The sequence below is a fragment of the Mesoplodon mirus genome (assembly GCF_964341445.2).
Source record: "Mesoplodon mirus genome assembly, chromosome: 19".
Lineage (NCBI taxonomy): Eukaryota > Metazoa > Chordata > Mammalia > Artiodactyla > Ziphiidae > Mesoplodon > Mesoplodon mirus.
Window position 1 is genome coordinate 53507175 of NC_138995.1, and position 17017 is coordinate 53524191.

The following is a 17017-nucleotide window of genomic DNA, read 5'->3' on the forward strand; positions in this document are numbered from 1 at the left end:
AAAAAACTGCCTGACTTCATCCCCACAGCCTATCCTCCTTCCCCAGCAACTTGAGTCATTTCTTCAATCCCCTTAGGCATGCTGTACTCCTGGCCCCTTGTGAGGGACAAGGCTGGGGCACAGGAACGGCCAGTTCAGCTCCATCTCTCCCCTCACAGGAACTGCCTCAGAGCCTTGTGAAGGGAGCACAGGCTACAAAACAGGGAGGAGGAAGGTTGACTACTTTTGAGGTCAGATGCAAGGCATCTGAACATGAGGTGGAGCCAAGGTTGATGGCTAGTTGGGCTGAAGGGAATCCTAGAGTGGCCTCTCCCTACTGAGGGAGGGCCTCCGGTCCTCTAGGCTGGGAAGTCCCCTTCCCTGCAGGTCCATGTGTTGGGCAACAGTGCCCTCTGCTGGCCTCTCCTGACAATATGTCTAAGTGTAGTCAGTCCCCATCTATCCCAAGTGACAAATTAGTCACTTTCCTCCAGATCCCTTATCCTGGGAATGCAAACGGGAAGTTATTCTTCTGCCTTTGGCCTTAATATCTGGGTTACTGCATCAGCCTCCTCACAGATCTCTCTGACCTCCAGTCCCTTACCCTGATACCACCCTGCTCACTCCCCACAGGATAAAGGAGCTCAAGCTACTTAATATGGCTTACAGGCTCCACATGCCTGGCCCCTGGTGACCTCACTGGCATTACCTTTTACCACTCCCCTTTCAAACTTAGGATCACTAGTTTGTTATAGGGGAATCACAAATCCCTTTTAGAATCTAAATGCCATGAACTTCTGCCTTGGAAATACATGTGTACGTGGAATTTTGCATAAAGATTTGTGAGGTTTTCCAATCCTTGCAGCCCGATCATGACCTTCAAGTTAGAACTCCTTTCCTATTACCTGGCCATACAGAAGCAACTAGAACTATTGATGCCTGCCTTCCTCTCCAGGGGTTTGCCTTGCCCATCCTCCTACATGAGACCCTTCTCTACCTCCCTCTTATCCTGGTTCCTGATCATTTTTCCGGTCTCAGTTTGGGTGTCCTTTACTCTCAGAAAAGAACCTTCCCTGGGTCCTGCAGGCTGGGGTGGGCAGCTCCCTTAGCTCTCTGGGTCCATCAGCCCTGCCCACTCAGGCCACTGGTAACACTTGAATGTGAGTCCCTACCCGTCACGTAGGGCAAATCAGGACCAAGGTCTCTCCACACCTGAAGATTCTTCAGGTCCTGGGAGCACAAAGTGGGAAGTTCAGTCTCCGATCTCACCACCTATCTCATGCTAAGCAGGGACTGGGTGTGATGACAGAAGCAAGCGACAAGGCTTAGTAAATATTCTTGACGTGGCGAAGAAACAAGATAGACTGGGGTCTAAACCAGAGCCCAAGCCCTCAGAGGCCCTGGAGAGTGGTCATTCAAACCATTTATCCCCAAATTAAGCATGCTGGGCTCTGGAGTCACAGCAGTGCACAGGGTGAACAAGCCTTCCCTCCTGATAGTCCAATTTCGTAGCGGTTCAAATTGCGGGGGTGCGGCGTGCCGGAAGAATCTATCTGACCCTGGTGTCCTTTTCCTGCCTGGGGTGGGCGGGGCCGGACGGAAGCACGCATGCGCATAGGAAAATCCAACTTCGTCCCGGAACTTTGGTTCCTGGTGCCGCAGGGCACCCGGGCCCGGGAGGGTGCTTGGCCGGAAGTGGCCGCTGAGGACCTGGGGCGGGTTTGGTGTGCGGGGCCTTCCACAGCAGGTAACAAGTCGTAGAGAATCGGGATGGAGGCCGTAGCGACAGCGACTGCGACGGCGGCGACGGAACCCCGTGAAGGTGAGGTCCTGGCCACGCGGAGGCGGTGGGAGGGTGGAGTTGCGGTGTCACTGGGAAATGATTCCCCGTGAAGGCGAAGGAGGACTCTTTAAAAGGGGACACCTGCCCTCGGCCCTAACTGTCCCCTTCACCACTTTGTCCAGATTAACCCCTTTCGTTGCAGGCTGACCTCCTTTACCTCATCCCCTCCCCCGAAATTAACCTCTTCCAAGTTCCAGCCGGCTCTTTCCGTGTCCCAGGCTAATCCAGTTCCTTACCAAGCTCTCAGGCTAGCATAAACGTCTCTGTCCTGGGCTCTCCCATTGTCCCAGTCAACCGTGCTTCTCAAGTTACCTCGTCCCTTGCTTCCTCCTGTCCCATGCAAACTCTACTTAGACCATACTAACGGCTCCCCCCATTTCATTCTAATTCCCCTTCTCCGAAAGTCCACAGTCCCATCTGCTTCCTCAGGGTCGTTAATTCATTTCTGTGCTCCCCCATCTCTTTTGCATCTTCAGTCTCTTTTATTTCTCCTGATGCCTCCCCAACAGTACCTAAAATGCTTTTGTTTTGCTCATCTTAAAATTCTATCCTGGTGCTTCAGAGTAATCCCGTGTGGGGTGAGGTGCGGTTGAGAGATTGGTTGAAACATCACTGGACAAGAATTGATCATTTTTGAAGCTGGATGATGGATATATTGGTGGGGGGGGGTCATTGTACTTTCTACTTATGTGCATGTTTGAAAGTTTCCATAATAAGAAGAAAAAAGCTTTAACCTAAAAAGAAAATCCATCCCTTGATTCCATGCTGCCTTCCAGATACCATTTATCTTCTCCAAAGAGTCATGCACACTCGCCTCCATTTCCTCACTACCCACCCACTGCAGTCTGGCTTTTACCTTCAGAAACTGCACCCATCGGGGTCTGCAGTGAACGCCCTGTGTAGTTAAACTGAGTCACCCTGTTCAGTTTTTTCCTTATTAGACTACTTGGAGAATTCAATGCCATTGACCCCTCCATCCTTCTTGAAAATATTCCTTTGGTTTCTGTGACACCACTCCTTCTGATATCCTTCCTATCTCTCGGGCTCCTCCTGCTCAGCCAGTATTAGTTTCCTGGGGCTGCTGTATCAAATGATCACAAACTGGGTGGCTTAAAACAACAGAAATTTATTCTCTCACAGTTCTGGAAGCCAGAAGTCTGAAGTCAGTATCACTGGGTTGAAATCAAGGTGTCAGCAGGGCCATGGAGAGCTCCCTCAGAGGCTCTAAGGGAGAACCCATTCCTCACCTCTTCCAGCTTCTGGTGGCTCCTGGCATTCCTTGGTTTGTGGCCACATCACTCCAATCTCTGCTTCTGTCTGTCTTCACCTTGTGTTCTCTGTGTGTGTCAAATCTCCCTCTTATAGGACACTTGTAATGGCGTTTAGGGCCCACCTGGATAATCCAAGATAATATCTGTATCTCAAGATCCATAATTTAATCATATATGCAAAGACCCCGCTTTTTTTTTTTTTTTTTTTTTTTTTTGGGGGGGCCATGTAAGGTAACATTCACGGGTTCCAGGAATTAAGACGTGACTATCTTTTGGGGGCCATTTTTTAGCCTCTCACAGCCTCCTTCATAGACATGTCTTCTCCCCATCCAGTCAGGACTGTTTCTTGGCCCCTCTTCTCGTTTCATACCTTACACACTCCCCCCACCCTCCCCGCGACTTCTTATTTCCTTCAGCTTTACTTCTGTTCTTTGCTCTGACGGCTCCCATAACTCAGTCCCCAGCCCAACACTTCTCCCCTGAGAAGTCTCCCATGTACCAGCAGTCTTGTAAATGCTTCCCCTTGGATGTCTCCTGGGCCTGTCATACCATCCATGTCCCAAACCGGCCTCAGCATCTTCCCCCAGACTTGCTCCTCATCCATGTCTCTGTGTCAGGGACAGTTTGACCAGGCCCCTGGCCAGAGCCCTGTACCTTAACTGGATACCTCCCTCACCTCCTAGCCCTTCATTCCAATGACTTGTCCTACTCGGCCTCCCAAGCGTCTTTTTAATCACGACCCCCTCCTGTCCCCTCCTCCACAGCCCCTTTACCTGGTCCAGCCCAGTCTTCTCTTGCCTCAGTCATTAAAACCCTCCCTGAAACCCGTTGTGCCTGTAACCACCACCCTCTTTCTCTTCCCCACCCCAGCCAAGCTAAAGGAGTTGTCTGTACCTCCTGTCTTCACTTATTTCCTGCGTGCTGTAGCCTTGCTCCAGTTGCCACCACTTTTGAGAAGCAGCTTGCACCAGGGTTTGCCCAGCGCTCCGCTTTTCTGTTACCAGTGCCTGTGCTGTCTTTGACCTTGCCTGTCTTCCCCCATCAGACAGGGTGCCCTCTGGGAGCTGAACTGGATCCCTCCGGGGGTCCTCAGCATTGCCCAGCTCAGGGCCCGGCATAGATTTAGAGTTGCTGAAGAGTGGTTGGATGGATATGCAAATGAGTAGGAGAATGAATGAGTGAATGAGTAAACGACTTAGTGAATGTATTGATGATTTCGTGAGCAAGTGAAAAGGCAAAATTGAGTGAATCAATGAATGAAGTGCTCAAGGACCAAGTAAATACACCAAGCACACTACCTCAGGGCCTTTGCACTGGCTGTTCCCTCTGCCAGTTCCCACAGAAATCTCGTGGCTCAGTTCCTCACCACCTCAGGTCTCTACTGAAATGTCACCTTTTGGGCAAGGCCCTCTCTGACTGTCCATTTAAAATTGCAGCCTCACCCCCATTCCCTCCTCCTTCCCTCCTCATTTTCCTACACAGTTCTTGGAACCACCTAACACACTCTATGTTTTCACTAACTATGTTTTCACATGCCTGCGTTCCCCACTAAACTGTCAATCTCTTGCTTACTGTGGTATCTCTAGGGCCTAGAACAGTGCCCAGAATACAGTAGGTGCTCAATAAATGTGATGAGTGAGTGAGTGAGCACCCACTGCCCCATCCGCTCTCCCATCCTGGACTGACTGATCTCGCCTCTCCCCACAGGCTGCACGGAGCCCAGTCCTGGGCACTGGGGGGAGCTGAGCTGGACACCGGTCCCATCCCAACCCCAGGACAAGGCAGAAGCAGCAGAGGGAGCGCCAAAGGCCCTAGACACTGACCCCTCAGAGGTCGAGGACGCGGCGGTGAGTGCCATGCTGCGCGCCGTGGCTGCCAGCCGCCTGCCCGTGTGCAGCCAGCAGCAGGGCGAGCCCGACCTGACGGAGCAGGAGAAGGTGGCCATCCTGGGCCAGCTGTACCATGAGAAGCCACTGGTGTTTCTGGAGCGCTTCCGCACGGGCCTCCGGGAGGAGCACCTGGCCTGCTTTGGCCACTTGCGCGGTGACCACCGCGCGGACTTCTACTGCGCTGAGGTGGCCCGGCAAGGCAGCACCCGACCCCGCACCCTGCGCACCCGCCTGCGTAACCGCCGCTACGCTGCCCTGCGTGAGCTCATCCAAGGTGTGGGGGCGGACAGGTTGGGTGGGAGGGGAGACTGAAGCAGAGGAAGTGAGAAACAAGGATGCAGGAGCAGAAACGCAGACAGAGATCCTGGGAGATAAGTTTTAAGACAGTGACCCGGGGAGAGATGGAGACAGAAATGTGAGGTGACAGGGTGAGATAGGGAGAGACAAACAGGGACCCACGGGAAGAGAATGGGGCAGCCAGTGAGAAGGGTCAGAATTTAGTAGATAACAGAAGTGCCATTTCAGACCAGCAGGCTGAGGACACACAGTATCCAGCACTGTGAGAACTGGTTACCCCTCAGGGAAACTAGATCCCTACCTTACACTGTACACAGAGGCATTGACAGAAACCTAGGGGAATATGTTCATGACCCAGGGGAGGCAATTCCTCTTGAAAAAAAAAACACATGTGAAAAGCATGGAAAACATTGGTACCTTTCTCTTTTTTATTTATTTATTTATTATTTTTGTAACATTGGTACCTTTTTGACCATGATGTAGTTACAAGCAGCTTTGTGACCAAAGACACCAGAACTAAAGTTAAAAGATGAGAGCAGATGAAGGAGAGAGTGAGTTAAGATTCTACTTAGGGAGAAGGCACAGGCTGTAGAGAAAGGCATCCGGAGAGAGTGGAACACAGTGACAGATGAGGAGCAGGGATGAAGAGAGGAGGGAGGGTGAGTGAATGAAAGAAGTGGGGTTAGCTGGCAGGAACTGAGACAGCCAGAGCCACGGAGATGGGTGGAGACGGAGGGGCAGAGGAGGGGAGGGAGAAACTGAGACCCAGAGAGAGAGAGTGACAGTGAAAGATAGGGAGAAGGAGGGAGAGAAACAGAATGTGGTGGGAAACATCGGGAACAGAGAGAGGGGGGTAAGAGAGAGAAGGCAAGATGGAGGGCAAGACAGGGATGGTCACAGGATTCCTGGGCTCTGAGGGCGGGGCTAGGACCAGCGGTGGGAGGAGCTGGGCAGGCTTAACTGTTATCTGAGGGACTGAGCTGCCTATGCCGGAAGAGACATCAGGACGGGTATGAAGGCCCTGGGTCTGGGGAGAGGGGAAGCCAGGCCCTCAGAAGGGGTGGTTGCAGAGAGGAACGCTCTGGGGAGAGGTGAGATCTGGGGTCTGGAAGACCAACAGGGACACCCACACCTGGGCAGATGCCCTGCTAGACCTGACGCTGTGCACACACACGTCTGCTCCATGAAGATGTACACTTATGTGCCCAGCAGTGCAGGCGTGTCCAGGTGTGTGCACCAACAGCCAGAACGGGGCTCAGCAGACAGGCACACACAGTCTACATACTGGCTTCCATGCACAGTATACCTGCCCACAACGTCCTGCACACCAGCTCCCAGATGCAGGGACCCACAGCAGTGTACACACACACACACACACGCACACACACGAATCCTGCCCAGGCACAGTTGTACACGGGCCCTAGGCCAGCAGTGCCTCGGGCCAGGATGGCCAGCAACCTGACTGTGTACCCTACATGTTTGGACACATAAGTCCACACGTAGATACAGGCCTGGTTGTGCACACGTGCTTAGACACGTGCATGAGTTCTCATGGTCACGACCTCAGGCATCTGTGCATGCTTGCATACATTCCTGAATGTGGACGATCACAATCACACTTGTGTGTCTACGGCTTCCTGTCAGCGTGGTCCCACGCCTGGGTGGACACAGGTCTGTGCAGGCACACCCACCCTCCGCCCAGCCCCTCGCCTGGCCCGCAGGCCCTTGACTCCACGCCCACCCTGTCTCCTCCGTGCAGGGGGCGAGTACTTCAGCGACGAGCAGATGCGGTTTCGGGCCCCGCTGCTGTATGAGCAGTACATCGGGCAGTACCTGACCCTAGAGGAGCTCAGCGCCCGCACCCCGGCCCACTGGCCGCCCAAGCCTGGATCCCCCGGCACTCCCACCTGCTCGCTCTCCGACCTGCTGCTCCAGTCCTACCAGGAGCGGGAGCTGCAGCAGCGGCTGCTCCAGCAGCAGGAGGAGGAGGAGGCCTGCTTGGAGGAGGAGGAGGAGGAGGAAGACAGCGGCGAGGAAGGTGAGGGCCGGCAGTGAGGAGGCCCCGGTGTCGGCACAGCCCAGCCCCAGGCTTGTGTGTCTCAGCTCCACAGCACTAGGCCGGGCCCGCCTGTGGGAGCAGATCACGTCCCTGCCCTGCGTGCCCTGCGTGCCCTGGCCCTTCCCGTCCTCTCCAGCATCCCTGTCCCCACTCCTCGAAGACACCAAGCAATCCACCACCTCCAGGCCTTTGCTCATGCCGTTCCCTCTGCCAGGAGTGCCTTCCCTTTACCACCCTTCAGGCGTCAGGTCCTAACCCTGCTCTGTGGCCTTCAGAGCACTGTGTTGTCACGTGTTCAGTGTGTGCCCCAGGAAGGTAGGGATGGGGCCGTCTTGGTCACTGCTGTGTTCCCAGTGCCACCCAGCACGAAGGATGCAGCTCTCTGTGGAGGTGTGTTCAGCACAGTCCTCACACACCCCACCCTGGGTGTCTCCCCCTACAGACCAGAGGCCTGGCAAAGACTTGGAGGCCTGGGTCCCCGACTCGGAAGAGAGGCTGATCCTGCGGGAAGAGTTCACCAGCCGGATGCACCAACACTTCCTGGACGGCAAGGATGGGGACTTTGACTACAGGTGCTCCCGTGCCCCCCCGCGCGCCCCCACCAGTCCCCCAGCCCGGCACCCCACAGGACATGGGCTCTGGGGTCACACAGCCTAAAGCTTTCAGATCAGAGATCAGTGGGTGACCGTGGAGTAGCTTTGCAGTCCCCTCACCTGAAGGAGGGGAGTGAGCAGGGCTGACATTCAGCTCCATATTGATGAAACATTCCCATTTGGGTAGGTGGTGGTGGTGGCCTGGTAGGATGCCACTACCGCAAGCTTCCTAAGTGTCCCCCAGGACCCTGGACTTCCTCATGCTGCAGGAAGTCATCCCTGGCAGGGTAACGCCTGGCGTGGAGGGGCCTGTGGTGGGTGCCCCTGCAGTGCTGGTTGTTTATTTCTCCAGTAGAACCCCAGGGATAAGGTACCTGGGCCACCTGCTTTGGAAAAGGATTTTGCCATCAGGGAAAGGGACACAGGCAAGTGAAGTATCGGAGTAAAAGATAAATGGTTTTGTCAACGGAGGCAGCCTCGCCTTGTGGTCTGGAACATCAGGTGTGGGAGCAGAGGGCCCTGGTTTCAAACCCAGCCCCCCTGACATATGAACAAGCAGAGCCTCAGGGCCTCATCAGTCGAATGGCGGCGGGGGTGCGGGGGGTGGTGTCATGATTGCCACAGCTACGGCAGTGCCTGGTACCAGAGCATCGCTGGTCCAGTCCGGGATCCCCAGCTCCAGAGGCGAGTCTGGCTGACCCACTTTTACACTGACTGATCTCAGTGTTCCACACAAAGCAGTGAGTAGAGTCCCTGGGCTGTGGGGAGCCCTCCGCAAGGGCACCACTGCTGTCATAAAGCCAGGTGCCCACGAGGACGTCGGCCCTGGTGTGAGGAATGGGGCGTGGTGGGGACTGAAGCCTGTTCCCTCTCCGCGGGGCAGCTGCTGAGCTGCATTCAGCCACCAGGTGCTCAGCGCTGCTGGGTCCAGGCTCGGGATCAAGCAGGGAACAAAACCGATGGAAGGGTTCCCTGCCCTGAAGGAGTCCCCCTCTGGCGAGGAAGGCAGCAAGGAGCGGAATGGAGGTGCTGGAGGTGCGAAACATCTAGTGGTGGGGCCAGGAAGAAAGACAAAGCAGGGTCCCGGCGTTGGGGGTGGGAGCAGGGTGATGAGGTGACCAGGGAAGGCTCTCTGAGCAGGTGATATTGGAGCAAAGACCTGCAGGAAGTGAGGGGTAAGCGACATCAATACCCTGGGGAAGAGCGTTCCTGGCAGGGGGAACAGCGGGTGCAAGAGCCTTGAGGGGCACAGAGGAACAGCGTGGTGTGCGAGGGGTGAGGGGTAGGCGGTCTCATCAGGGGTGGCGGGGCTGGATTGGACAGGGCTTCCTGCACCAAAGAGAGTGTGAGGGAGCCTGGCAGGGTTTGGAGCACAACCGGGGGTCCTCCTCACAACTTAGGATCACTTGTTGCCTGAGGGCAGGGTTTCTCAACTTCAGCACTGTGGACCTTTGGGGCTGGATAACCCTTTGTGCAGACTGTCCTGTGTGTGGCGGGTGTCGAGCAGCATCCCTGACGTCCACCACTGGATGCCAGTAGCAGCCCCCCAACTTGTAACCACCAAAATGTCTCCAGTTATCACAAATGTGCCTTTGGGGGGGGGGCAGAATCTTCCTGGTTGAGAACCACTGCCTCAGGGCCCAGATGTGGGCCCATGTGTCACCACATCTTCTGGCTTTTTAAGAGAAACCAGAAGTTTTCATGTAAAATCTCTGCTTTGGAAAATGTTGCCTTTTGTTTGAAGCCCTGAGAGACGCAACATAACCCAGCTGTAAGTTCGCTCTGACTTACAGCTGCCAGCGTATGGCCTTTCACTTCAGGGGGCCCCAGGCCCCAGCTCCTCTCCACAGAAGCGGGGAGGCTGGGGTGCAGGCAGAGCCAGCCCCTGACAGCTCCCTCCCCCTGCAGCACCGTGGACAACAACCCCGACTTCGACAACCTGGACATAGTGGCCCGGGATGAAGAGGAGAGGTACTTCGATGAGGAGGAGCCCGAGGATGCACCCAGCCCAGAGCTGGACGGGGACTGACGGCTGCGGCGCCCACCCCGTCCCCCGTCCCCCGCCCCAACGAGGCCGCTGATTACAGGCCAAGCCGGCTCAGTGACTTTCTCTAGGCGACAGCAGGGTGGCTGCCCTCTACCACCAAGCCTCGCTGGGTCTGGTCCCACCTCCGCGGCCCCCTCCCCCTTGCTCTCCATTTCCTTCTCCCCCTGAACCCTGGTGCCTCTCTCCCTCCTCTCTCCTCTCTCTCAGTCTTTTTCTCACCACCTTTCTGTCTCCTGCTTTCTGTGTCTCTCGCTCTTTCTCCACCTCCCTCTTTTTCCTTTCTGTCTTTCTCTTTCTCCCCCTCTCTCTGTGCCTCGGCCTCTGTCCCCACAACAGGGCCCAGGATGAATATCCTCCCCTTGACCTAGGCCAGTGGGGCCCTTTGTCACTGGAGCTGGCAGGTTGAACCCAGAGCGGCACTCCGCCTCTCCCTCCCCAGCCCCGCCTCTCTCTCCTGCCCCTCTGTGCCTGAGGCTCAGGCTCACACTCGCACCTCCTTGCCTCTGTTACGTTCCATCTCCTTCGGCCTCCCTCTCTGGGCCCATGGCTCTTCCTGCCCATACACTTCCATGTTTCGCAGCCTCCGTGCTGGCTGTGTCCCTCTCTGTCTCTCAGCCTTTACCTCTGGGTTTCAGTACCCCCCGCCAAGGCCCTGAGCATCCCCCATCCTGGCTGCTGTGGGCCACAGAGCCTGACTGCTGAGTAATGGGGCCTCGCTGTGGGCAGTGGGGAGACCTTGCGGGTGGCCACCGGCTCTCACCTCTCCCTCAGGACCCAGGTTTGGGAGAGGTGAGCAGGGGCAGTGGGATCGTGGGCCTGCCAGGTTGGTATAGAGGGAGAGGAGGGACTTTCCCCTCCCAGCCCCACCAGCCTCCCTCTGCCCAGCTACAGTTTTCCCTTCCTTCACTTCCTCCACCTCCCTCTCCCTCTCCTGTTTACACTTCCCAAATATGCACAGGCTGTTATCATGGGTCCTGAGTCATCCCCCCCCACACACACACACACACAGCCGGCCCCAGCATCCCTGGCCCCACCGAGCCCCCTGCCGCCCTGGGCTAATGGGAGCCAGATGGCCGCCTGGTGACTCAGCCACTGGCCTGTGGGAACCCAGGCATCCCGCCTTCCCATGCCCCCATACCCAGCTCATGCTCCCCCAGTAGACATACGCAGGGAAGGGGCCAGCTGCTAGCGGGGGAGAACACAGGCCATGTGTTGAGAGAGGTGGGGCCTGGGGACCCCTCACTCCTGTGAGCCAGGCCTGAAGGACCCTGAAAACTGCCTCCTCCAGCATGGGGCCCAGAGTGCCGGGGGGACCCCATGGACTCCTGGGGCCACAGCTTTTGACCCCCAGGCCTCGCCTCTGCCCTCTGGCTCAACTGGAATTAGAGCCAGACACAAAGTGAGAGCTAGACGGAGGCCGAGGGATGTTCAGACTATTAAATGAGGAAACTTCCGGTTACTGAGCAGTTCTGTCCTGTGCCAGGCCCAGCAAGGTGCCTGATGCTGCGCTGAATCCTCCACACAGCCCCGCGAACGAGGGGCTCAGCTCCATTCCGTATGTGGGTCACAGGAGGCCCAGAAAGGAGACGTCACGTACTCAAGGCCACGTGGCCATCAGAGATGGAAACTCGGGTGTAGAATCGTAAGTCCTGGAGACCACCTCCTGGCCTGCCTGTCCGCCCTCGGGGCCACACAGAGTAGACAGACGCACAGACTTCTTCAGGGCTAACGACTGAAGGAGAGTTAGCTGTTGATAACAGCAGCTAAAACCTTTGGGGCCCTCCTGGCGCGCTAGGCACTGTCCTTCCTATGCACAGACGGACGGCGTCATCTAGTGTTTAGTATCTGTCACTGAACCATCACAGACGTCCCATGCAGTATAAACTGTCAGTACTGGGCTTCCCTGGTGGCGCAGTGGTTGAGAGTCCGACTGCCGATGCAGGGGACACGGGTTCGTGCCCGTGTCCGGGAGGATCCCACATGCCGCAGAGCGGCTGGGCCCGTGAGCCATGGCCGCTGAGCCTGCGCGTCCGGAGCCTGTGCTCCGCAACGGGAGAGGCCACAGCAGTGAGAGGCCCGCGTACCGCAAAAAAAAAAAAAAAAAAAAAATGTCAGTACTGATAGGGTGTCTCCCAGAGGAGGCCCAAGGCGATCCAGCCAGCTAGACTCACAATTGGGAGAGATGTTTGTCTCTCAGGTACTTGTATTGATGCCCTCAAGTTGTGAGAGGTCTTTCATAATACAGGCATCAGCCCTGGGTGATGGGCACATTTTTCACCAGTCTATCATTTGATCATTAAATTTGTGATACACTGTGCCGTATCTAAATTTGTTACGTACATTTTTTAAGTGATGAGAGTCAGCAATTGAGTCAGAATTAGGGTTAGTCAGATGGCAGAGAAGGAGCGTCTGTCTCAGAGACCGAGGTGGAGCCCAGAGACACTCCCCCATCACAGCCTCAGACCCGCTGAGACCTGGAGGTGCCCAGAGAGGCGCCTGCCCCTCCACTCCTGGTTCTGGGGTTGGGGCGGGCGGAGAGGCTGAGTCAGGGAAGGGAGAGCCCCTCCGAGGGCATCCGGCCCCCACCCCCGTGTCTCCTGTCTGTCCCGGCCAGGCTCTGCTGGCTGCTACCCCACCCCCGTGTCTGACGCCTCTTTGCGCCCTGCCCCCCTCCTCATCCCCTCCGACCACCTGCCTCGCCGTCCCTTCTCCCTGCTGCCTCCTTCCTCTGCCTCCCCCCAGCTCCGTCTTCCCTTTACGTCTGTCTCTGCAGCTCTCTGACTGTCGTCTCCCCATCGCTCCTCGTCTCCCCTCTCAGCCCCTTCTCTTCCCCCTCGTTATGCCCGGGCCTCTGCCTCCTCTTCTCTCCTCTCCCTCCTTGTCATTCCCTCCCTCTCCGTCTCCGTCTCCGTGTCCCCGTGCCTTTCTGTCAGAGGCCCCCCTCCTCCTCTTGTCTTCACCCTCATTTTTTCCTACCCCTCTCTCCGCTGTCTCCTGGCCCACCGCCCTTGTCCCATCTCTGCTGGTCTCTCTCCCAGATCCTGGGAAACCCAGCGGGGGTGTTGGGGTCAGGGCTTCACTGGTGGCCCCTGGGAGCCCAGAATGAGGGGTCACCACCTCGCCCCCACCCAGAAAGGGGGCAGGGAGGCTGCAGCCTGTCTGGCCAGAAGGAAGTGACTGTGCTGTGGCCTGGTCACCCCCGCCCCCAAGACCTGCCCGGCTGCTGCCGCCCCCGGGCTGGGGCCAAGTAAACACAGCCGCCGGCAGCCCAAGATATTTATACCGAGGTCCGGGCGTGGGTCCAGTGCCCACCACAGCCCCTGCCCTGCCCTGCCCGCCACGGCCAGCCCCGAGCCAACGTGGCACCAGCTGGCAAGGGGACGCGCTGCAGACACAGCCTCCACTCAGCATGGAGGCCGCATCGCTCGGGTTGCCAGCGGCTTCACTAGGGACACGGGATGCCCCCCCTCCCTGGAAACACCAGCACAAATGCAGCCTCACACGTGCAGCTGCTTGTGAACGTGAACACACCCCACTGAAAACTCGAGAGTGATAGAGCAAACTAGAGACCCACACGACTGCTCACACACTGAAGTCATCAGCCCACATGTGGGGACACAAAATGCAGACACCACCTGTTCACAGATACCCACAGAGGCTGAGAACACCAGTCCCGGAGATGGACACACTGGGAGGAGGACAGTAAGCCTGTGGGAGACACACCCCGTAGACACACAAACATGCGCGGAATACCAGCAACGCACACACTGATCACAAAACGTAACCCAGAAGCTACTCACCCACAGACACAAACACTGGGAACCGTCACACACAGGCAGTGAAAACATCCTGAGTAGGAAACACAACGTACAGGCACACACACAATACCTCCTGGAAACACACTTTTCTCACAGACCCATAAACGCACACGGAAAACACCCGCACTTCCAATCAAACTTATGCTAAGAATGTGCAAATTTTCACCCAGAAAAGAAGAGCAAGTGTGCTGAGAAAAAATCCAGACGCATAACACACCCCAGGGATACAACCAACTCATACACGCAGACTAGCCGAGTCACACTGTGTCCGGACACAGAACCCAGAGTGCACACCGGCTTGTGCAGCAGAAACACAAAACACAGGTGCAGGCACAACAAATGCAGCACAGTCTCTCACTCACACACACACACACACACACACACACACACACACGAGTTGAACCCGTGCTGGAGAGACACCAGCTGAAAATCCCCCTTGGTGCATACCCAACACAGCCGTCAGGCACCCAGCCGTGTGTTAGAGACCCCTATGCTGGACACACAAAATTCACACCACAAAGCTTGCTGGGTCACACACACACAAATTCACATTAGAAACATGAAAGACACCAACGCGCTGGATGTCCAGAGATCTAGGGGGAAGGGGGCTTTCTCTCCCTCCCCCCACCTCCCCCCTCCCTTTCTCCCCCTCACGTTGACCCCGTCCCGGGTCCCAGGCCTGTCTGGGGGGAGGGGGCAGGAAGGCCTGAGCTGGCCTCCCCCGGCCCTGCTTCCTGCCCCTTGGGGGCAGGACGGGAAGCCGGGGCTCCAGCCGGAACCCAGGCTCCCCCCAACGACTTCCCTCGCCGCCCGGCCTGCCTGCAGAGGCGGGGGAGGGGAGCGGGGCGCCCCGAACCCCCGGGCCTGCCCCTGCGGCTGGCTTGGGGCCGGAGCTGCCTGGGCCGGGCCGGGCCCGGCCTTCCCGCGGGGCCAGGTGCCGGGAGGGGCGGGGCAGGAGCCGCCCCCGCGGCCGGGAAGGTGCTGAGCCCGCGGCTTTCCCTGCCCCCGGCGCCCGGGCGGGTGGGCGGGGTGTGGCCCGGGGGCGTGGCCAGGGCTCGGCGACCGCGGGAGCGCGCGGCCGGGTGTGCGGCCGGGACTTGTCCTGGGCCGAGGCGCGAGCCGGGCGTGTGAGGGCCACGGCCCCGGGGGTGTGTCTGGGTGTGCGGGACTCTCCGTCTGGGACCCGGGGTGTGACAGTGCGTCTAAGTATGACGGGTCGGCTACCGTCCGTAGGGCCGTGTGGGATTCCCCAGGCCTGAGCGTGTGGGGCCGGCAGATGTCAGGCCGACTGGGCACAACCCCCTGGCGGTCTGCGAGATCCTGACGTGTCAGATCTCCCTGTGTGGTATGTGTCTGGGTGGGACTGTGACGTGTCAGGCCCTGTGCGTGCACACGGTGCCTGTTTGTGACCGTGACCCCATGGAGGATGTTTGTATAACTGTCGGTGGGTCGGGGCCGGAGTCTCTGTTTCCTTTCCTGACGGGGCTCTGGTGCTGTGAGGAGTGTCTGTGCACGGCACTGCCTCTGCATCTGTGTCCGCAGTGTGGTGGTTGTGCCTGGGATCCTACAGGATGTATTTGTGTGATTGCGTCTTGCTGCGTCCCTGTGGAAGTCTCTGCTTATGTTGTGTCCCAGCCAAGCTCCAAGGCTGGGCTGTGTGCACGTGATGGGGCGGCGTGTGTCACATGCCACCAGGTGTCCCAGTCCATGTGTCATGGATCCTGCAGGAGTTTGTGTGTGTGTCCATTGTGGCTCTGAGAGGCGACTGTGTTTGCGTGGGACGTTGTCCAGATTTGAACCTCTGTATGAGTGTGAATGTGTGAATACATGTGCCGCAACCTCACGGGGCTACGGAGACTACACTTCATGTCACTGTGTCCTTGCAAGCATCTCCACACAAGAGGCTGGTGACAATGGCAGCACATCCTTGGATAGTGAACTCCTCCGGCCCCCACCTCACCCCCAGCCCTCTATGGCTCCCAGACCTGGGCCAGGAGGAGTGACCACATTTCTACCGCTGGGCTAGGCTGGGCAGGCCCCGGGGCTGCTAACCCACCTACAAATGAAGCTCAGCACTCACACCATCCTCCCCCAGGGCAGTCACTGAGCAGAGCAGGTCAAGGCCCCAGACCTGAGAAGGGCAGGGGAGAGAGAGGGGGAACTGAAACCAGGGAGGAAGAGGGGAAACTGAGAGGCCAGAGAAAGAGGAAGCGGGAGAGAATTCATCAGCAAGACCCCAGCAGATGGGAAGAAACACAGCAGAGGGAAACCCAGCCCAGCTCAGGGTGTTGTCATTTCTCTCCTGGACAACTGGTCTCCCTGCGGTCACCCTCACACCCGTTCAGTCTACTCTCAGCCATCAACCAGAGGGACCCTCTGAGCACTTAAGTCAAATCACATCCCTCTTCTGTTCAAAACCCTGTCATGGTGCCTGCCTCTCTCAGAGTACACGTTCTCACAGGTCCCCACAGGCCTGATGTGGTCTGGAAGGCAGGACCAGTGCAGAAGTTGTGTGCATAAGCCCTCAACTCTAGCTGCCTGGGTTTGAATCCCAGCTCTGCCATTTGCTAACTATGTGACCATAACAAATAAGTTAACCTCTCTGTGCCTCAGTATTCCCATCTGTGGAGTGGGGAGCAAATGATCTCCAAAGCAGGAGTTGGCAGACATTTTCTGTCAAGGGTCAGATAGTAAATATTGTTGACTTTGCACAGTTTCTACTCAGCTCCGCCCTAGTAGCACTAAAACAGCCACAGACAGAACAGTACCAAATGAGCATGGCTGTGCTCCAATAAAACTTTATTTACAGAAGCAGGCAGTGAGTCAGAATCTGCCTGCAGGCCGTCGTTGGCCAACCCCTGCTCTCTTGGGCTGTGGGGGGAATGCCGCGACCTAGTAAGTAGCTCCACACCTGGAGTGGAGAAGTGTTGTTATTACTCTCGGGCCCCTGAGTGTTACTTTCTGACTCAGATCTTAACACCTTGCCCCTTGCCCCTCCCTTCCAAACGCACTGGCCTCTTTCCTGCCAGTGTAGCTCACCCAAGTTCATCTTTACTTCCAGGCCTTTGCTTTTGTCTTCCTACCAAGAACACCCTCCCCCAGGCTGCCTTCTTGGCTTCCTTCAAGTCCCAAATGCCACCTCCTCCAAGAAGCCCTCCCTCCTCCCCAAAGCCATCTCTTACCCATCCTGCTTTCCTGTTTTCGCACAACTTTACTATGTC

At 57.0% G+C, this 17017-nt stretch overlaps 1 protein-coding gene across 1 annotated transcript; it reads left to right on the forward strand.

The window, feature by feature from the left end:
- Positions 1–1607: 1607 nt before the first annotated feature.
- On the forward strand, positions 1608–12293 carry CCDC97 (coiled-coil domain containing 97). Its single transcript, XM_082607159.1, has 5 exons — positions 1608–1801; positions 4801–5256; positions 7039–7317; positions 7781–7910; positions 9840–12293. The coding sequence occupies exons 1-5, from the start codon at positions 1750–1752 to the stop codon at positions 9958–9960; spliced, it is 1038 nt and encodes a 345-aa protein (XP_082463285.1). The 5' UTR covers positions 1608–1749; the 3' UTR covers positions 9961–12293.
- Positions 12294–17017: the final 4724 nt, after the last annotated feature.

Coding starts and splice junctions, on each gene's coding strand:
- CCDC97 (XM_082607159.1), top strand. CDS start 1,750: ATGGAGGCCGTAGCGACAGCGACTGCGACGGCGGCGACGGAACCCCGT. Junction 5,257..7,038: donor CCTGCGTGAGCTCATCCAAG/GTGTGGGGGCGG, acceptor TCCTCCGTGCAG/GGGGCGAGTACTTCAGCGAC. Junction 7,911..9,839: donor GATGGGGACTTTGACTACAG/GTGCTCCCGTGC, acceptor CTCCCCCTGCAG/CACCGTGGACAACAACCCCG.